Source organism: Oreochromis niloticus, linkage group LG7 (assembly GCF_001858045.2).
Source record: "Oreochromis niloticus isolate F11D_XX linkage group LG7, O_niloticus_UMD_NMBU, whole genome shotgun sequence".
NCBI lineage: Eukaryota > Metazoa > Chordata > Actinopteri > Cichliformes > Cichlidae > Oreochromis > Oreochromis niloticus.
The window spans coordinates 52,742,288-52,763,901 of NC_031972.2; the positions used below are offsets into that span (position 1 = coordinate 52,742,288).

Sequence of the window (21,614 nt, forward strand, 5' to 3'; positions counted from 1 at the left end):
CCTTGAATCGTTCACTGCTGTATATCGGTGCAATCAGTAATACCGTGCATCATTAGAAAATAATAACTCACAAGTTGGCTTGTGGTTTCAAACCATATGGCAAAACCTCAGGAAAGTTTTTAAGTGTTTTCCTGGAAGAACTTCCAATCTTTGCATCCGATAACCTTTGTAAATGCACACAACACAATAAACAGAACAGAAGCAAATGGATCCTTTCTCTAATGTAGTAACATTTAAGCCACGACTAGATCCTAAATATCTCTCCCAAGTGTCCTCTTATGCAAACATGGTTTCAGGCACAGCGGCCAAGTAAAGCTCGGCTACTCCCAGAGCGTCAGCTGAGGAGAACCGGACATTCCACATACAGAGTGGGCTGTCACTGTACGACTAACAGATTAACTAATACAGTGTTACAATATTATAACGGGCATCAAAGCACTCCAAACTGCACACATCTGCTTTGTGTCGTTTAAATTCGGGAGGTTCACAAACAGCCCGTAATTAAAAGACTTTCTTTCTACCAGCTTTTGACCTTTTTGCATCTATCTTTATGTGTTTAACATGCTCTAATTTGATTATGTATGGCATCCTTTTTTAAACCCTTATTTATAAACATGTGTGCTACAAAAGCTTTCACTGATTTGAATTTGAATATGACGATAGCCCCACTTGTCCCACTCAGCTGTCCCCTCCTGCAGACCGAATCATGATACAGGGAGACGATCAGAATTCCAACATGATAGAGTATCCCAGATCTGTCCAGAAAATAGGCAACAGTTGTTTGATTGCAAGTGTGTGTTTTCAACCCACAGTAGGACGGAATTCTTCCTTGACTGTGTTCCCTCAGTTGTTTCCACCTCTAAGGATAATTGTTAAGAATATTCGTGGCCTTTAAATGAGTGTTTACTGTTTTCAACACAATAAATTCTTTACTGATGCGGCAAAGCTTTGTGGGAGAAGACTGCATAATAAGAGTGAAGTTATTTATAATGTTCCAACAAGTAAGTCCCAAGAAAGCATTTATCTTTAAATCCCAGCTTCAATGCTGCATATTGTAGGACGTAGGCTTAGACTTATTTAAGGTTGGCAGCTTTAATGGGCTTCGGAGACCGAGTTTTTTCTTTTCTTTCAAAGAGCTCAAAATTACATGTCTAGATCTTTTCTCTTTCTTTCTTTTTTTTTATTCGGCAGCCTTGAAAAAAAAAAACACTTTTTGCATGTGGTGGCTTTCTTAAATGCCTTAAGCTTCAAATATTGAAAGAGTTTGTTATTGCCTTCTCATTTGTAAAAATGAAAGAAAACTTAAGTGTTACCTTCAGCTTGGCTCCTATGTGAGAGTACCTTTAATCTTCCAGTGGAATGCAACTTGGAGCTCGGCAGGTTTTCACTAATATCTGGATTTCATTCAAAATAAACATATTAGGCCCTGGGACATTCTTAATGTGCCAACGATTTACAGTAAAACATGATAAAAGGAGCTTATTTTCATTCCAGGGGTGCTACAGGAACTCTAGCATGCCATTTAACTGGAAATCCTGTTCAAGATAATGAATATGGAATTCCAAATCAAGAACAACCAGCAGTGCACTATAAATTATACATTACTGAAAACATAAATGGCAAACTGTGCATAGGTAGTGTAACCAGAAACATGCACAATAAACGTGCACAATATGGCAACAAGCAAACAAAAAAAGGACAGAACACTTAAAGCATTAAATAAATGAAGTGGCTTAATTTACTAAGTCAATCATGCAAGACTCAGGAAAGACCTCTGTATGCAGCAACCTCCCAGACTTCCTTATTTATAGAGAAAAGCTTTCCAGAGCTTTGATTTTTAAAAAGTGTGAGAGAAGAGCAGTTAGACACAAACTCTGTAAACAGTGTCTTTCACTGCCATTAATAATTAGAAAACAAAGGCTGTCTCCAGATTAGCAAAATGCTTTTTCTTTTAGGGCTCATGACAGTCAAATCTTAAAAAAAAAATCACTAATGGCTCAATTGGAAGGAGACAAATAAATCAATAGGATAAGAAGTTTCATCTTTCTCTGGCACTGTAAAAATCATAATTTGCTTCTTATTATGTAATTATTTCTTTTATTCAGTCTGCCAAGCATAGCAACAATATTCTATAAAACAGGCCAAAGCCTGAGCAAGACAGGGATTATTTTAAGAGACATATCTAATGCCTTTAGACCTTCCACTCTTGGCACCGTGTCTTGGATCCATATTACAGACTAAGGCAGGTGCATGGAAGAGAAGGCGATCCTAAAAATATCCTTGAGAAGACTAAAAGACACTTGGAGTGTCCTCAGTCACCGTAGTAGTGTGCTTTGACTTTTCACTAAGTTACTGCAGAGGGATCATTACTTGATATCATTTCTGTTAGGCATATTGTTATAATTGCATCGAATAATTGCTTAATTTTAGTAAGGCTAGTAATTAACATGCAATATGATGTGAAATTTTCTTCTTCGTTAGTTTTTAAAACAGTAAACATTTCACAAATCACAAGCCAATCAGTGACTTAGCTGCTCTTATTGAAGTACAAAGCTGCCAGGATGCTGTGATGCCAGACAAATGACACATCAACAGTTTACAGGAGGGATATCCGATACATTATCAGGTAAACACTTCCCTCTGTTGAGCCCCCTAGACTGTGAACAATGCCTCTAGGGCTTGCTTGGCTAACCAAAAGCATCTCTTATCACAGAGAGCCACTACAGCATATTCCAAGGGAACTTACACTCACCCAACCACCCAGCCACCCAAACACACTCAGGCAGAGATAAAGAGCTACCAGAGACTACACGGTGACAAAAGCTTGTTCTGCAGCTGGCTCTGGTCCCTCTCCCAGCTTTTCCAGGGCAAGAAGAGAAAACAGGAAGGCACTGCCACTGTGAAATAAGACCAGAAAACATAATTTCCTTGCAAATTAAACATATGCCAACTTTCAGAAACTTTGGGAAAGTGAGCAAACTCAGAGGCCACTCAATTCAGAGACAGAGGCTGCATGTTGCTTTTAAATATGTGACCGGGGCGTTAACGCAAACGTAAACAGTCTTTTTCTGCATCTTCTCTGACATTAAATGGCAGGAACCCTTTCCGTGGGAGCATACTCGTCACACCCCATATAAAGGCGTCTCAAATGTATGGGAGCAACGAATGGCCAAGCAGATCCTTAAAAAAACGCCGGAGCACCCACACACGCCTCCTCCCAAAAAGTATTGGATGTCCAAAGGAATCCAGTCACTCCCCCACCACCACCACCTTGAAAGTACATATTTGACAGTGCAAAGTCAGGCAGAGCCTGCACTCCAGCTTAGCGTTCAGTTAGGCACAGACGCCCCAGCCCCTCTCCCACTCTCTCCTTGGTTTTCCGTTGGACGTTTTTGTCGGTGCCGCCGAACAACACTAAGCAGCCATGGATGCCATTAAGAAGAAGATGCAGATGCTCAAGCTCGACAAGGAGAATGCCTTGGACAGAGCTGAGCAGGCCGAGTCAGACAAGAAAGCAGCAGAGGACAGAAGCAAACAGGTCGGCTGATTTTTTTTTCCTTCTTCCTTTTGTGGGAAAACCCGAAAGATGCGGTAAAAATGCAGGAATACCAGTTTAAATGGACCGCCTCCTTAAAACGGATTAATTATTTTCATGGACAATCCCAGTTAAGGATTAAAATTAAAAATAAAACATCCTTTAAACATTTTTTTTGCATTTTTAATGTCATTTTTGAAGAGTGATAAAAAAAAATCATCCTCTCCACTGTTTTAGCGACTGTTGATGTAATCCATAAACTATATCACCCAGAAATCATTTTGATTAAGTAAATTTAAGAGAAATGTCGCTTGATCGTTGAAAACTGCATGTTTCTGTTATATTCTGTTTAACTGTATAATTTGTTCATATGCATGTGAAGTTAGATGACGATATAAGAGAGATGGAAAAGAAATTGCGTATAACTGAGGACGAAAGAGATAAAGTGCTTGAGGAGTTCCAAAAAGCTGAAGAAAAGCTGCTGACTGCTGAGGAGGTCGCCACCAAGGTATCTGATCCTGAAGTGCATGGGCTTCCCTAACTTTTCTCCTGTCTCTTTCTTTCCCGTGTGCTGTCCCCTGTCTCTCTCTCTTCTCTGTGTGTATGCGCTTTTGCGCCTGTGCGCGCTCACGCAACTCCGACCCTCCGCTGATCACCCCTGAAACTGTCCTGCACTGAAACTCAGCTTGAGGACGATTTGGTAGCTCTGCAGAAGAAACTGAAGGGAACTGAGGATGAGTTGGACAAGTACTCTGAGGCTCTTAAAGATGCCCAGGAGAAACTTGAGCTGGCTGAGAAGAAAGCCACCGATGTAAGTAAGGAAGGGATTTACAATGGCACCATTCCTACACGCTACCCCACATTTTCATTCTGCCACCTCCGAGGGAAGCGACAGTTCACCACCACTGCTCCAGTCTGTGGATGGGTTTTTCCCCACTACCCATCCTGAAAAGCTGATACACTACAAACTTTTATTTATTTGTTTGTTTGTTTGTTTTTAATCAACCATTTAGACCCGTAGTTGGAACTGTCGCTTCTTGAATTGTCACACGCACAATCACAAGTCAGTCCAAAGAAAGTCGGTTTAATTGTTCAAATGTAGCACTTTCAAGACATCTATTTTTAAATTCAGTTCATCCTCCCCTGGAGCCTCGTCGGTATTTCTGTGCAAATTTGTAACAATCTCTCGTGTTTGTGGACCGTGATCTCCGCCTTTTAGGTCTTTTCAGAGCGGTAAGTCAAGCAGACTGAACGCACAGCCTTCCCAAAAAGCTCAAGCGCCTAGATAAATATAGCCCACTGCTTTATATGGTCAAGATAGAGCTCACATCTGCGTGCTGCGCTCTTTGCTGACCAAAGGAAAAACGGTTCCCTATCAAAAAGTCTTGGGCAGCACACAAATTAAAAAAGAAAAAAGAAAGGAAAAGAAAGCTGCAGCATTTTTTTCAATTGAATAAACAGTTCTTAAAAAAGAAGAAGAAGAAAACTTTGTTTTGTTGCCCCAATGTTTTCTCCCCTTGGTAATAAATGCGTGACAAAAATAAATAAATAAAATAAATTATGTAAAGAATTCAGATTTTGTCATCTTAATGTCCTCATAAAGATAGGTTTTTACGACAGGAGTCCCCTGAATGACAAGAGGTGACGGCCAACATCAAGTTCGACAGATAGAGACGTTTGCTTATAAAACTCAATCAGACGAATCCGGTTGCAGAGGGGAAACAAGCTGCAATAATCCTTTAATTGGATCTCAAAGTAGGGGGTGGGTGGCTGGTTAGGCCAAAGTGGGTCAAAAGTCAATTGAGTCTTCCCTGCTTGTATTTGATTGGACATTTCATTCCCTATAGAAAGCATATTGTGGTGTGCCCCCCCCCTCCAAAAAAAAGATATTTACCAGATAGTTTGTGGGTTGTTGGAGTAACTTTAACTACTACTTGTGTTTTATGGACTTGTTTTTCCCTTACATATTTTAGGATTGGTTGTTCCGTGATATCTGCAAAGTTTCAGAGGCAGCCTGTAATTACTGTAGCCAGTGAAGACTTATTGAATGTCCTGCACTCTCCAAAACATTTCACTGCCACGTATGTACTGCTCGCGGCTGACCCGCAGAGGGGGCTGTAGCACAGTATGTACGCTACGAGTACGCTCCGTTGTGTGTGGGTCTGGGTGTGTTCACGTCATTAAACGGCATTGGTATTTTGTATCTTTGAAATTTTATTACATTTTATTATTTTACAGTGGTAGTGCAGCATGTTATCGCGGTCTAAAGTTTTGCACAACCCCGCAGAATACCGGTTATTTTTTCATGCTTCTTTTGAAATCACCGTACTTCCTGGTAAATACATTCACTACACAGTGCGTCTCCAGAAAGCTTGCGCACTCTTTCGCCTCTCTTCACGCAGCGCTCTGCACAACCAAGGACGTCACCTCGTTCCTGGTGAAATTCTCGGAAACTGTGCTGCAGCGCAAAAGTGTAGTCCTGTTTTTTATATTATATATCTAAATATATACAACGGTACATAAACAATGGCAGGAGTGACATCGCTGGATGCAGTGAAACGAAAGATCAAATCCTTACAAGAGCAGGCAGACGGTGCTGAAGACAGAGCCGAGAGATTACAGAAGGAGTTGCTTGCGCACAGGAAAGCCAGGGACCAAGTAAGCATGTTTACCGCGCTTAGAGCATACCTGCGAGCGCACAATTGCCTCCTTTTTGTCTCTCTCTCTCTGTATCATTTCCTGTGCACTTGTGTAGAGTTCATGTAGGGCCATAGTTTGAATTGATACACAGTGAGATAGCGGGATTGCTCTTGACCCATCCCAGTGCTGGAAGCTGAGCTTTTACTTGGCTCTCCGTGTGCCACCGCAAGTCTCAGATGAAGCTTTGATAGCCTGCTGCTCCTGGATAAGCGCCTCTAATTGGCAACGTTAGGCCGCTGATGCCCTGTTGGCTCAGCAGCAACTGTGGCACATTGTGTCATTGTATTGTCTCATCTCCTTAAACGAGTTCACTTGCATCTCCTTTTCCGGTAAACCTGACTGTTTATATATATATATATTTATATATATATATATATATTGCGATCCTTTCATTCATTGCTCCAGCCCAACCAGGACTAGGCCAAACATTTGAATAAAGTATTTTCAGCAACCAGGAAACTACTACTGTGGCAACATTTGAAGGTGCCAGTGTGCTCTGTCAGCTTATGCTCTTTGACTTGCCCTTATAAGGACAATATAGTTTCACAGCAACGAGCAACAGAACATAGCGGCAGCTATCTATAAGGGAAATAAATCTTAGTGCACAGGCTTGCAGCAGTCACAGTTAATCTCAGGCTTAGTGTAACAGCTTGTAATTTATGTTGACAAACTATAATGTATTAGAAATAGTAGTGACCACTAATGGGTTTATAGGTCATTAGAAACTTCCTCATCATGCTTTAAAAATATCCAGTGCACTCTGGCCCAGCGCTGCACACTTTAACCTAAGGCTGCAGGGGAAAGCTTCTGAAAAGACTTTTGCCTCGTGTGCAGGCTTCTGCTGAATGTATCCGCTTTTCAGTGACACCAGTGCAGGTCTTGATCCCTGCTGAGCAGTGTCAGAAAGCAGAAGTAGCTACACGTTTGAATAATCATAAAAAGACCCACCTTTTTTTTCAATGTGTACTCATGTATATCAGCTTTTCTGCAAAGATACCACCTCATTTAACACAGACCCCATAGCTTACACTGATGACCAGATAAATTACACTTAAATGTTTCAAACCCCAGGGAGCCTACTTTGTAGCTGTACAATGCAAGCAGTCATTTTCAGAATTCATTAATTGTGCCAGGCCCTTTTGACTTGAGCCTTGTTAATGTCCTCTCAGGGGAGCTCAGTAATGAGGCGAGGCATTCAGCCTTATGTTAGTTTGGGGAAATTATCATTATACATAGTCAATGAGGAGCAGGCCTGGTGGGAGGGCTTTTCCCAACAGGTGGCTCACAGATAACACTTCAGAACAACCACGATTACACTCTCTCAGTGGGCATAACAACAATGGTGGAGACACCTACTCTAGTAAACAAAGACATTCACTGATTGCTTTCTTTGGACCGACTTTCTTGTTGTGCTATATGTGACTGATTTGTTGAGCATCCCCGCAAAAACAATCTCCCGACATGTCGTTTCTTCTTTCCTTAGGCTGAGGGAGAGGTCGCTTCCCTTAACAGACGTATCCAGCTGGTTGAGGAGGAGTTGGATCGTGCTCAGGAGCGTCTGGCCACTGCTCTGACCAAGCTGGAGGAGGCTGAGAAGGCTGCTGATGAGAGTGAGAGGTGAGTTTTGTGAGGCAGCTCAGGCTCAGACAGGGAGGTAAACAGGCCATGTGACCATGTTTCCACTCCTTTGTAGAAGTGCCTCTGCCCTTTTTTTAATATCGGAAAACATTTAAGCATTCACCTTAGGAGCACATTAAAGATTTACTTGCCAGCACTACTGTTTAACCACATATGGGTCCTCAGGGAAAACTGCAGGAAGTCTGTCAGGTCTCACCACTTAATTCTTAACATTCTTTGACTGTTCCCGCACACAGAGGCATGAAGGTCATTGAGAACAGGGCCATGAAGGATGAGGAGAAGATGGAGCTGCAGGAGATCCAGCTGAAAGAGGCCAAACACATCGCTGAGGAGGCTGACCGCAAATATGAGGAGGCGAGTTTTTTAAGCCTTTAGCTTTGGAATGGATAGCTCTGCCACAGACATTAATTCAGTTATAACAACCCTGATCTCTTCATTCTGTTGAACTTGTTTTAACCTAGTTATAACACTTGAATTTTCACTGAAAGGTTTGTAATATGTCCTGTAGCCTTTAAACCTTGTTTATAATTCACCAGAATTGGAGTTGTAAGGATAATCGTAAGCGGGTGAAACACTCTGGGCTGGACGTAACCCAGTGCTGTCTCACAGTCATTTCGTGGTTGTTGTTTCTAAAAACTTTGTTGTGCTACACCAAAAGGTTGCCCGTAAACTGGTCATCATTGAGGGTGATCTGGAGCGTACAGAGGAGCGCGCCGAGCTGTCAGAAGGGTAAGTCCTTTTGCCTTTTTTTTCACACACAAAATCTTTGCTTAAACTTGCACATATGCTGGAATTGAAATACTCAGGAAGCTTCGAGCGCTAACACTTAAAAGTCTAGTAGTTGTTTCCATTTGAACAGTGTGCCCTGTGTTCTTACTGTATGTGCTGATTATTTGCATGCCCCTCGTGGTTTGAATGGTTTTGGCTTGCACATGCGCGCCACACCCACTAACAGGCGTGCTCGAAGAGTGGAGGATGAGCTAAGGGTTTTGGAGCAAAGCATGAAATCACTAGACTCCACAGTCTTACAGGTACTGCAAACAGAAAGCATAACACACTTGTATCTCTGAGTGGCTCTTCTCACTGCTTTGCTTGCTGTGCGTGCTCCTCTCCTTTATTGTGCTCTTTAATTCCAAGTGTAATTAGACTGTTTCATGCCTAACATGGCAGGGGCTGTGCAAGAATAACACCACAGAAAAGCTTGATATTTCAATCCAAACAGATAAAAAACACACTGCTACTGTGTGTGAATTCAAGATTGACGTTCCTTTTCTCACATTCCTGCTCTGTTAAGGCACTTTTGAGGTACTTGGCGTTCCCTCCTTGTTAAAACCCTGTAGTTTTTATTTATTATTTTGTTTCCTCTCCCCCTCTTTCCTTCTTTTTCCCTCCACCTTTTTATTTGTGTCTATCTCTGGATCTGTCCATCGTCGTCTCCCTCCTTTTTCCTACTCGTCCTTGGCAACTTTATCCCCTAAAACACCAGCAAATGCTCTGAGCTTGAGGAAGAGTTGAAAACTGTGACCAACAACCTGAAGTCACTGGAGGCACAGGCTGAGAAGGTAAGTGCCACCCTTCCGGGTGACTGCATGCTGTCAAACCCTTGCAGCTCCCCTGCAGACTTGATGGATGGGGCGCAGAAGAGCCTCTTCACTTCTGTTTTTTAAAAAAAAACCTCATTTCTATAAATGCAGTGAAAATATTTAACTCTACGCACACGTTTGCGATTCCTTATCGCTGTTGTTGTTTTCGACCCACAGTACTCACAGAAGGAGGACAAGTATGAGGAGGAGATCAAGGTCCTCACTGACAAGCTGAAGGAGGTACAGTTTCACAATGCCCCATCTGGTGTTTTAGGCTCACACCAGGATAAATTACACGAGTTTCCACATCAAGTGTTGGACTGACTTCTGAATCTGTCTCTGTAATGCAGGCTGAGACTCGTGCTGAGTTCGCTGAGAGATCAGTAGCCAAGCTTGAGAAGACCATTGATGACCTGGAAGGTACGCTTTTTGGGGGTTTTTGTTTGCTTGCTTTTCTGCCTCCAAACCCAGAATGCTACTATGATTATTTTTGCAATGTTTATTGTATCATTGGAAGTGTTTTGGGTAAGTGTTTAAAAAAATCTCCTAGGTCCCTTTTTCACATTCCTTTTTGAACTCTATCCTGCTTCATCTTCTCTTTTTTTCAGACAGCATCTTACTTCTATTTTGGTACTTCTTATCCTTTCACTATTACATTTAGTTGGTTGCTTTTTTCAGTTCCAGGTAGGAAAGGGTGGTTTTAAAGTTAAGCAGCGATATCAGGCTTAGGTGTTGACTTAGTCTTATAAGCGCCACATTCCAAGTGAACTACAGCCCATTTCTTAATGGTGCTGAAGAATCTAACCTTAGATCTGCTGCACTTCCACTCTGTCTTTCTGGTGTAACTTTGTTTCCTTTTTTCCCCCTCGTCTTTCTGTCCTCTCTCCATGTTTTTTTTTTCCTTCCCTGTCCTGCAAATGGTCTGGATGCTTCACCTTCCACCTCCTTGTGTCATGTTCCTCCTCCACCTTTCACTTCCTTTCAATCACCACCCTACCTCCCACCCAACCCCCACCCCACCCCCAACGTGCACCTCTCACTCCTGGCCCACCAATAGATGAGTTGTATGCCCAGAAACTGAAGTACAAGGCCATCAGCGAGGAGCTGGACCACGCCCTCAACGACATGACTTCCATGTAATTTTTCTACTTGCCGTACCTGCTTGTTTCCACCATCACGCCCCCTCTCTCGCCTCTGGCCTGCACCTGTGTTACCTACACATCAACTGCCTCACCTCCTTTGTCTCCCTCATTTATGACTTTACATGCTCACTAGAACTAAACATCTCATCTATACTAAAATTCCTTTTTTATATATAGTCTATAAGTTTCAAGTCTTAAAACAGAAGTTTGTTGCTTCTGTACTTGAGCTGCACCTGTAATAGTTAATCCTGTCTTTAATTGTGTCCTTATGATGATACTGTATGCCTTTTGTGTCAGTATCTTTGACGTTTCAGAGTACAGAAAAAAACGAATGATGTCATGTCATGCATGAACAGAACGCAGCATGTTAATTTTTAGATTCTTTTATGAGTTTATGTTCAAATGCCCATTGTAGTTTCTTTGGACATTTTCACTTCTTAAGCAATGCATGCAAGCTGTTGATCGACAAAAACTGCAATAAGAATTTTTTTTTTTTTTCAATGAAACTGGTTTACATGCTGATCCTCATGGTTATATGTAGTGTCCCCATTTCTACTAATATGGTCTACTTCCGTTGAGAAGAAAGGCCCACACGTGTGTTTATGATACCCTCCTTTGCTATGTCAATATACCAGGTGAGGAGAAGCCGCCATAGCTTAGCACCAGTGTGGCCGAGCCCACAGTTTTTCCTAAGTAAAATTCCCAGCGTGTAAAGATGAGAGCCACAACTGTCTGTCAGTTGAGCGCTGCGCCTCGTGATGTAGCAGGAAGGTGTTGATGTAATCACAGGAAGGACTTGCCCCAACTCTTCAGTGTGTGTGTGTGTTTGCAAGTGTTTTTCAATGCACAGGATGCATTTACACTGTGCATTGTGGTTTTTGTGGTGCCCTGCCGTGACTCCCATGTTTCTGGTGTATTTTGGTTGGCATTTTACATTTCCGTAGGTCCCCCTCCTGCGCCCCCCAGGTTCACTCTACTTCTTCTCTTCCACACAGATAAATTGTTTACACCTCATCAAAGACGCCTCCTGCCGGCTGAGCAGCATCTCTCTGCTCTCTCCAGCCTTTTCTCCATTTTTTTCCCCCTTCCCTCTCTGTCTTTGCTTCCCTTTCCTCCTCATGTCTTCATGTCAACATTACTTGCATCCCATCACTTGTACAGAATCCTAGAATCTTTCTGTGTTGTGTAAAAAAAATAAACGTCCTTCCTTCTATGTAAAGCTGTATCTCTTTTCTCTGTCCTTTTTATTTTTCATTCATATTTATTTTTCACTGGCTCTAATAAAACCAGGAAGCCTTGATTTTAAGTTATGTTATTGAATCATTTTCTTTTTTTTTTCTTTTCTCGCATCTCAGCAAACCACTAGGTCCTCACTCTTCCTTGGTGTAGTTTTATGGATTTCAGTCGATGTTCATTTTCTTCTTCCTCCAAAGTTTTTCTTTTCTTTTCTGTGAAGCTGATATAATAGGAATATCACAGCAACACTGAAAGCACAGAAACCTCCAGTATCTGTAGATACTTGACTGAAAGCTGAGTCTAGTTGACTGATGCATGCAAGCACTTTTGAACATGTAGTATTGTGATGGGAGTAATTGGCAGGCAGGATGTACGAGCTGGTGGTAATTGGTGTTGGGCTGTTATCAGCAAGACTGTGGCAACGTAGAGTAATGGTTGGCGTGCAGAACAGTATGTAAGAGTTGTGGAACCTCATCTGACGATGAAATATTGGATGAAACTGACTGACATAAGTGATTATGACAAACAGGCTTTGTATGATACATGGTATCCTGTCATATATTTAAATAAATACACCATGACACATTCTGAGTCTTTTTATTAAAGTCATTGCCATAAATTATGAGAGATAAAGATTAGCAGGAGTGAGCAGTTTTCTGCTGAAAGCAATCTGGAACTTCATAATTAAAACCTGAACAGCCAAAAATGTTGAGCTACATCTTTAAACTGGTTTTTTTTTGTTTTTGTTTTTTTTACATGAAACCAAATTTGGCCTAAAGACTGGCTGAGGTTTAGCAGCCACATTAATGATACTTACAGGAAACCGAGTGAATAATCAAGACAGAGCAGTGATTGAGTTCATGATTTATTTTTCTGTTTCTTCATTTTTCAACTTAAATGGTTCCATTTTTTTGTCACAATGCTCTAACTTCTGTTTCTTATTCTATGCACAGCCCTGGCTCGCTTCTTGCAGACAAAAAGAAAAAGCAGGAACCATCAAAATACTTCATTTTGTAATATCATTTATTATTATGGCTATTTAGACCTTTTACAAAGATTAAACCAATCTCTCGGCGCTCCTTTCTAGAGAAGGTAGATGTTAAAGGGTATTCCACTTTCTCTCTTCCTGTTTTCCTCTGATTTCCTATTCTCTCTGTTTTTTCAACTTGCTTTCTGACTGCGAAGATCGTCACTACCATCAACTTGAGAAAAACCGCCTTCTCTCTAATGAACTTCGTGTGGCCTTGAATGAGGACTAACTTGTTCATGTGTTTGAGCCGTTCACTGCGGTTTTGCTTTCGGTGTGTGTATGACAATCGGACCCAGCGTAAGATCCAAAGCTCTTCCGTTTGCATTGCCCGAGTACGATGCCTGTGCTGCTCGATGTGTCTGTGTCGCTGTTGGTGGAAGTGTATTCGAAACCGTAAAAATCAGGGATTATCTTTAATTATATATAATTTTCTAACCTTTAGTTTGGCATTACTAAACTGTTATAACCAACACTATAATAATCTACCTGTATACTGTTACTGTGTGTTCTGTATCAGTTGCAGTGTATTTGTAATCTGCATGACTGCTTGCTATTCTGTGTGTTTCTCTTGTTTGCTGTCAGTGCTGTGCAGGTCGGGTTAAAAAGCACTCAGATTTACCGACTGACCTGAACAATGTAGCCAGCTTGATTATTAATACAAGCTAACCAGCTGACTCACTTGTGTGCGCTTGTGTGACATTAAAATGTTTTCATTTTCATTGTTCTAACAGAGAAAGTATCACAAGCTAAAGAAGAGAACCTCGAAATGCACCAGATGCTGGACCAGACTCTAATGGAACTGAATAATTTGTGAAAGCACCGTCTGACCCCTCCCCTTGCCCCTCACACACACATACACTGTGGTTTTGGCTTTATGTATTTGCACCTTGCTTACCATAAACCCCTTCTTCTCGTACCTTGCCAATGGTGGAGAACAAACAGCCAGATGCTATTCTTATTGCATCGTCCTGCCTTCAGCAGAACTCAAAGGGGAAGTAACGCTTAACCATTCCCTCTCATGAAGCCTAAACTGAGAAACACGGTTGTTTTCGCAAGCCAGTTTTTATCTTTGCCTTTCGCAATCCTTGATATTTTTTTTTTGACAAGTCATCTGGTGAAATGACCATTGACCAAGTACCATTGGTTACAAGATTGTTTTCTACAACTGCATTTAAGCTGATCTGGTACGTAGCATTCTGCCTTGATCATGCAAATACCAAAGGACAAAGTGGAGAAATTTTGCACTTAGTAAAACCTCAGCATTATGCATACAACAAACTGTGTTAAAGAAGAGTCATTACACCCCAGTGAATATACACATGAAAGTCATCACAAGTGTATGTATACCCTGACAGTGACTGTCAATATGTATACTGGTGCTACTGTAATGTTAAAGAAATGGCACAAGATTTCAGCCCTTTTTGTTGTTGTTGTTTAAAACCAAGGTTCAAAATTTTTTCATTTTGTCTGTATAGTACAATTTTTGGTGTACCGGTAGTGCTCTGTTCTAGAATTGTTTTAATGTAGATGATTCAAGTGTCATCATATCTAAAATGTAAAAAATATAAATATAAATAAAAGCATGTTTTGAAAGTTTTGTAACTTTGTTTGTGGTACATACGTAGACTTTTTGTTTTGTTCATCAGAGGTGACCTGTAGTTGAATGAAGCTTGATTGCAGTGCAAAAGAAAAGAGGAAGCTTATTTAATAGATTTTATTTTATCTTTCCATATGTAAAATGTATTACATTTTTCAAATAGCTAAATAGTAAATAAATCTATTAATTTTGCAGCATTTTCAAAACTTCTCTCTCTTTTTTCTTTTCCTCGGGCCTCAGTTTGACTGCCAGCTGTTCAAAAGCATTGTAATGTGTTTCTTTGGTTCACTCCAGCTCTCCCAAAACAGCTACAGTATTTGTTCAGTCATTTACCCTCTGAAATCTCTCTAAATAATTGATCTAATAAACTATAATAATTTTACAATAAAATATCAGATATACACTCACTGGACACTTTATAGTTACACTGTGCTAGTACTGGGTTGGATACTTTTTTGCTTTAATTCTTCGTGGCATAGACTCAACAAGATGCTGGAAACAGCATTTGTTGTCAGTTAAGAGATTTTGGTCCATGATCCCATGATAGCATCACACAGTTCCTGCAGATTTATTGGCTGCACATCCATTATGAGAATCTGCCATCCCAAGGGAGCTCTATTGGACTGAGATCTGGTGACTGTGAATGCCATTTGAGTACATTATCATGTTCAAGAAACCAGTTTGAGATTATTTGAATATTGTGACATGGAGCTTTGTCCTCCTGGAATCAGTCATCAGAAGATGGGCACACTGTGGTCATAAATGGAGGTTCATGGTCAGCAACAATATTGCGGCATTTAAATGATGCTCAGTTGATATTAAGGAGCCCATAGTATGCCAAGAAAATATTCCCCACACCATTACACCAACAACCCAAAACTGAACTGCTGATACAAGGCAGGATAGATTCATGCTTTCATGTAGTTGTTCTAATACAGCAGAAATCAAGACCAGGTAATATTTTTTCCACTCTTCTATTGTCCAGTTTTGGTGAGCCTGTGTGACGCAAAGGCATCCAATCTGGTCTTCTACTGCTGTAGCCCATCTGCTTCGAGATTCAGCGTGTTGTATATTCAGAGATGCTCGTCTGCATACCTTGGCTGTAACAATTAGTTATTTGAATTACTGTTGCCTTCCTATCAGCTCAAATTAGTCAGGCCATTGTCCTCTGACCTCTGACATAAACAAAGGCATTTTCGCTCAGAGAACTGCAGCTTACTGGATATTTTCTCATTTTTGGCCCATTTTTGGAAAACCCTAGAGATAGTTGTGTGGGAAAACCCCAGTAGTTCGGTAGTTTTGGAAATATTCAGACTAGCACATCTGGCACCAACAACCATGCCACGTTCAAAGTCACTTAAATCACTGTAAAACTTTACCCATTCTGATGCTTGATATGAACTTAAGCAGGCAGCCTTTTCATCATATCTGTATGTCTAATTGCGGTAAATTGCTGCTATGTGACTTAACTTTTTGTGTTAAGCAGTTGAACATAAGTACCTAACAAAGTGGCTGGTGAGTGTACTATATAGTATGCAAAGTATTTCACTTTACTTGATAGATATCAATGAAGTTAAAGTTGAAAAATAAAATTAACTTTCATGTACTAAATGCACGTACAGTACGATGAATATATTAGTCACTAGTTTATGTTGGCACAGAACACTGTGCTTGCAGCAGTTAAATAGCTGGCAAGCCCACTGACATTCCTTTGCTGCTGCAGCAGTGGAAAGATAAGGGTCTGTGTGTGGGTGAGAGAGAAAGAGAGCCAGAGTTTATTCTCAATGCAGTTGCACAAACTTGGAGTTTGGTCTCTAGCTTGTGTATGTAGGCCTATTGTGGTTATGTGGGTTGGCATTCTGAGACACTGCAGATGGAATGCTCCAAACTGTCTGTTCATGTGTGTCTGTGTTTTTTTTAAACAAATGCATTAGTATATTAATGAAATGCATATTAAGAACGGTGACTTCACTCATCTAAATGTCAAATTACGTTAAACAAATTATGTTTAAAAAGCACTGTTCAGCATCAGCTTTTCAAAACTGCCAAATCAATATTAGCTGGTTAGACAACCCCCAAATCAAAACGGGGTACTGAGAAATACCCTACAATCCCACGTTAACTGCTTGGAGATCAGGATTTACCCATGATAATAACACACTTTGTAAACAGTACTGTAAACAAGTTGCTGTAAATTCTATGTTAACTTACTGACATCCAGCTACCAGTCAGTTATTGTAAATTTAATTCACATGAGATCCTGTAATTCAATTACTATAAATTAAATAACAGAAAGCTATCATACATTTAATTTACAGTATCTTTACTGTAGATAATACAGCAAATTACTACCAGCGACTTTACTGTAAAAGCAGTTATAGCATGATGTAAAAAGTGTTTACAGTAAAGTTACTATAGATAGTTGTTTCCAGTAAATTAATGGTATCCAGCTGCCAGCAAGTTGCTGCAGAAGGTTACAACAACCTATTTACAGCACTTGCTCGTCTGAAAGCCAGGTTTTTAACTTTTACTTATTTATTTGATTGTTGGTGTCATTATTAGAATAAACTGTGTTTTTAGCATTTATTTCTCTAAATGAATATCCCTGCTGCTGTGTGCTTGTCTGTGTGTGATTTGTTGTAGTATTGTTAGCACTGAGTAGGCCAACATACACAGTACACACGTCAATAAAAGCCGATATTGTTCAAGGACAAGGTTTTATGTTCCCTGGTCTCACCCAATGACTGTATAAAAGTCATTGGTCTCACCTCTAGCTACAAACTCTGCCCGATTCCCCTCGATCAACGTTCTTTGAATCATGATTTGATTTATTTGGTCTTGTTCGAGGCGTTCCGAACGAGGACGCGTACAGGAAGTAAACAAGCTGTTGGTAACGGCGAGCAGATCATTTACTGGAGCCACTTGTCGCCGACAAAGAAAGAGTACTTTCTCACGATGTTGCGTTTGTTTTTGCCCAGGCAAAGTACTTTTTGTACCAAATGCAGCATGCTAGCAGCGCGCGAGTCCCCTTTGATGACCCCGCGTGCAGGAGCGCGAGCCAGGCAGCAGCAGAAGTCAGATAGTATTTTTATTCAACAACAAAGGCGATATGTGGGAGGACCAGCCTTTCGTAAATACCGGTTAAAGTCCAAAATTTGGATATGTGGGGTTGGAGTGGGGATCGCTTTAGCTGTCGGGCTAAAATACAGCAGCGACGGAGCCAGCAGTTCCTGCGATGTTAAAGTTAATAGAGCAGAGAAGACGGATCGATACAAAGATGCTATAAAAGTTAGCAGAGACCTTGTGGAGCGGATAAAGGTAGGCACAGAGGTAGGCTTATAACCTGCTTTGTAATTGACTGACTAGTGTCCCTTTGCTCTGTCTTATTAACCCGAAGCCCACCTGTAGCAACTCGGTGTGTCTGTGTGTTGGCAGGATGAGGTCGGTGCTCCAGGAGTGGTAGTTGGCGTCTCTGTGGATGGGGCTCAGGTCTGGTGTGAAGGTTGGTGACCATGCATCCCAATCCACAATTCCCACATGCACAGTGTCCCACATTTTTAGTGTAGGAAGTTTACAAAAGTTTTGGTGAAAGTGTGATTCAAAAACAGCTGATCCAACACAAACATGACATGACCGCACAGAAAAACAGCTCAAATAACAACTGCTATTATAGAAAAAGAGAATGACATTCCCCCAAAAGATTATAAGAACAAACTAGGGCTCAATTCGGTACCTCCGGCGTGTTAACTTTTGCTTTAAAATATAAATTAAATAAATAAGGGAGCGCGCACACATCGGATCTCGATGAATGAAATAGTAAGGCTTAAACTTTATCCTATCATACACTGTGTAATTTGTTGAGAACAAAATGATGTAATAATGGTCAGTGGAAACCAAAATTATTAACCCCTTGAGCGCTGGATTTTTTTTTACAGGACTCTGAAAAACTAAATACAGCCTTAGTGCCTCCACATGAATTACAAGGATAACTCGCAGCTAGGTGGTGCTAGTCAAATGCAAATGCACACTCACTGATTATCAGCAAGTGTGAGCAGTGTGAGCCCTATAGGCTTCAGTTTACATGTTAAATGTTAAAGTTCATGTCAGTATAATTAGAAAAAAATAAGCAAATATGTCTTGTTTGGAAAGGGTCTCAGGAGCCTCTTCTCTCTCTCTAAAAAACAAACAAACAAACAAAAAAAAAAACATGGCATGTGGAACTATGTCCTTCATACAGATCAGACCAACGTGGAGATGTTTGGCAAAAAACAAACAGCATATCATCACAAACGCCCCATACCAGCTATCAAGGCACAGGACTTGGGAACCTTGCAGGCACTGATTCAGCCATGAGCTCCTCTGTATACCAAAGTCAAATGTGAGTCCATCTGTCTGACAGCTAAAGCTTGGGGCAAACTGAGTCATGTGATAGGACAATGATCCCAAGCACAGCGGCAAATCTACAACAGAATGGCTGAACAAATCAGTCAAAGTCCACACCTGAGTATGACTAAAATGCTGTGGCAGGACCTCAGGAGAGTAGTAGATAAATTAATCCCCACAAACATCAATGAACTAAAGCAAAGTTTTAGTAAAGTGTGGATCCGAATTCCTCCAGAATAATGTGACAGACCAACTAAAGGTGATACTACAAGCTACTGAATCATGGAGTGCACTTTAAATATGTAAAAATAGACACTGTTACAAATTTTTTAACAGTAATGTAACACTGGCTAAAGGTTAAAAAGGTTCATAGTTGTTGTACAAGAATGGCAGCAAGTCCTAAAATTTGTTATTGTTGCTATTGTCACTGTTGGCAGACATCTGAGTGACTCAAAACAGACATTTTAGGTCAAAGCATGTAGCTGCTTTTGACTCAACTGGAGGTAGCCCACTGGTATCTGCTTGTATTAGTATTTCTGCATATTTATCATAGATTGTATTTGAATTGTGCTTTGTTGCAGTGCTAAAAAAGATACATTTAGATACATTTAAAGGGTCTGTGTTCAGTTTCCTTACAGCAGAATGTTTTAAAATATATAATTTATTACATTAGGTTAATGCGTCATCTGTAAACACCAGTATATTTCCCCTAAAAATGCATTGTCTTATGACTTTTTAAAACTCTTTATCTAATTTAGGAATTGGTTATGCTGATTTGGAGAATCGTGTCCCATGCACGCCAGAAACAGTGATGAGAATCGCCAGCGTCAGTAAGCCCCTCACCTCTGCAGCTGCTGCACGACTGTGCGAGGAGGGGAAACTAGATCTTGATGCCCCAGTCCAGAAATATGTCCCAGAGTTTCCCCAAAAACAGTTTGATGGGCAAGACGTAAGCAATTTCAAATACTGCAAAAAAAAATGACATGCAGTATCTCGTTCTTCTGCCATTCGCAGTGTTTATCTTATTTGTTTGGTTTGTATTGTTTTTAAGGTCACAATAACCTCACGTATGCTTCTGTCCCACCTGAGTGGCATTCGGCATTACGAGAAAGATGCAAAGAAAGTGATGGAGGACAAGGAGAAAGCCAAGCGACTTTTAAAGCCCCCGGTTAAAGAAAAAGAGAATGAAAAGAGCTCATCTGAAAGTAAAAACAACAAAGCCGCAACAGATCAGAACACCAAGAAGAAAAAAGAGTTTGAGCACGAGGAGTACTACTTAAAGGACAACTTTGAAAGTGTCATTCAGTCTTTGGACCTTTTTAAGAATGACCCCCTTATTTTCAAACCTGGTAAAGCTCAAACTTTATTTCTCTGTTTCTCTGTATTCACAGTTACAATGTTAACGTCTTGATGAGATGTATGTTTTACTCCATGCATGCAGGCACAACCTTTCTGTACTCCACTCATGCCTTCACGCTGCTTAGTGCTGTTGTGGAGCGGGCTGCTGGTCGGCGATTCCTGGACGTCATGACGGATATGTTCCGCGAGCTGGGAATGCTCAATACAGTGCCTGATGAGAATGACCCTATTATTTACAACCGCTCTAGGTAGTGTATAATCTCCAGTCTCAAGTTATGTTCAAATTGCCTTAAAAACATGATGCTCATGCTTGTTGTTTTTAATGATGTATAGCAGTGAGTTTGTACTACCTGTCTATGCGATTCCACAGGTTTTATCATCACAACAAGCGCGGACGTGTTGTGAATTGCCCGTACGTAGACAACTCCTACAAGTGGGCAGGAGGCGGTTTTCTTTCCACTGTGGGAAACCTGCTGCTCTTTGGAAATGCTCTGCTTTACAGCTACCAGGTGGCTCACTTTCAGGATACTAACGGCTTACTTCCTGGATTTCTCAAACCCAAAACAGCGATAGAGCTTTGGGCACCAGTTGATGGGACTGAAGCCAGCTGGGATAAGGATGGACTGTATGCTCAAGGCTGGTTGGTAGTGGAGAAGGTGCAAAAATATGGCCAGTGCAGGAAGCGCAGACACTATGTATCACACACAGGAGGTGCTGTGGGCGCTAGCAGTGTCCTCCTGGTGTTACCCAGCGAAGAGATTGACCAGTGCCAAGGACAGACCCCGATCCTCCCACAGGGGGTGGTGGTCACCATCATTGCTAACATGCAGTCCGTGGGACTCAACAACACTGCACTGAAAATTGCGAAGGAGTTTGACAATGCCAGAAGGAAGTAAAACTGTTTACACAAGTGTGTGAGTTTACCTGCAAGCAAACTTTGTGATCTTGTGTCATTTTGATAGAGCTTTTCAATGTGTCTGAACTTTAAGGAAATAAAATTAGTCTTAAGTATGCATTTATATAAATGTTTTGCGTTTATTTACATTAAGCATTTTCTCAGTTACAGCATTAAAGTAAGGAAGACTTTCTGCCACTGAACGGAGGCAGTCCCCGCCCCCCAAAACAGACTCTGATATAAGTTTCTTGGATTTATACAGAAGGCAGTTAAGTTCTCTCCTTAAAATGTAACACATCAATCCAGTACATTTTTTAAAAATAAATTACTACTTTTAAGTAAAAAACATTTCACTCACAATTTATTTAAATCAGGTTGGCATATTTTCTTCCTTTTAGGGCCGTCTATATACAGATATTTCCTTAAGGAAGGAAAAAAAAAACACTGACTACATATTTTTACTCTAATGGTTTCAGTGTAGCATTTTTAAAATACCAATATCAACAGCCACAGTGT

General features: G+C 40.8%; 2 protein-coding genes across 14 annotated transcripts; both read left to right on the forward strand.

Moving 5' to 3' along the window:
• The first annotated feature begins 3,260 nt into the window (after positions 1-3,260).
• On the forward strand, positions 3,261-14,461 carry tpm1 (tropomyosin 1 (alpha)). Of its 11 annotated transcripts, none has more exons than XM_005470724.3 (10): positions 3,263-3,538; positions 3,918-4,043; positions 7,719-7,852; positions 8,110-8,227; positions 8,532-8,602; positions 9,360-9,435; positions 9,634-9,696; positions 9,807-9,876; positions 10,514-10,592; positions 11,594-12,419. In XM_005470724.3, the coding sequence occupies exons 1-10, from the start codon at positions 3,425-3,427 to the stop codon at positions 11,595-11,597; spliced, it is 855 nt and encodes a 284-aa protein (XP_005470781.1). In that variant the 5' UTR covers positions 3,263-3,424; the 3' UTR covers positions 11,598-12,419. The 11 variants fall into 11 exon arrangements, with proteins under 11 accessions (XP_003440475.1, XP_019217164.1, XP_005470781.1 ...); XM_025909366.1 differs by lacking the exons at positions 3,918-4,043; positions 9,360-9,435 and adding exons at positions 4,221-4,346; positions 8,829-8,904 and having other exon boundaries at positions 3,264-3,538; XM_003440426.5 differs by lacking the exon at positions 3,918-4,043 and adding an exon at positions 4,221-4,346 and having other exon boundaries at positions 3,269-3,538.
• A 2,807-nt stretch (positions 14,462-17,268) lies between these two features.
• lactb (lactamase, beta) lies at positions 17,269-21,224 on the forward strand. Of its 3 annotated transcripts, none has more exons than XM_005470730.4 (6): positions 17,269-17,791; positions 17,897-17,963; positions 19,603-19,793; positions 19,896-20,193; positions 20,286-20,451; positions 20,574-21,224. In XM_005470730.4, exons 1-6 carry the CDS (start codon positions 17,417-17,419, stop codon positions 21,097-21,099), a joined length of 1,623 nt encoding a protein of 540 aa, XP_005470787.1. In that variant the 5' UTR covers positions 17,269-17,416; the 3' UTR covers positions 21,100-21,224. The 3 variants fall into 3 exon arrangements, with proteins under 3 accessions (XP_005470787.1, XP_013124046.1, XP_025765152.1); XM_013268592.3 differs by having other exon boundaries at positions 17,273-17,779; XM_025909367.1 differs by lacking the exons at positions 17,269-17,791; positions 17,897-17,963 and adding an exon at positions 18,008-18,839.
• Positions 21,225-21,614: the final 390 nt, after the last annotated feature.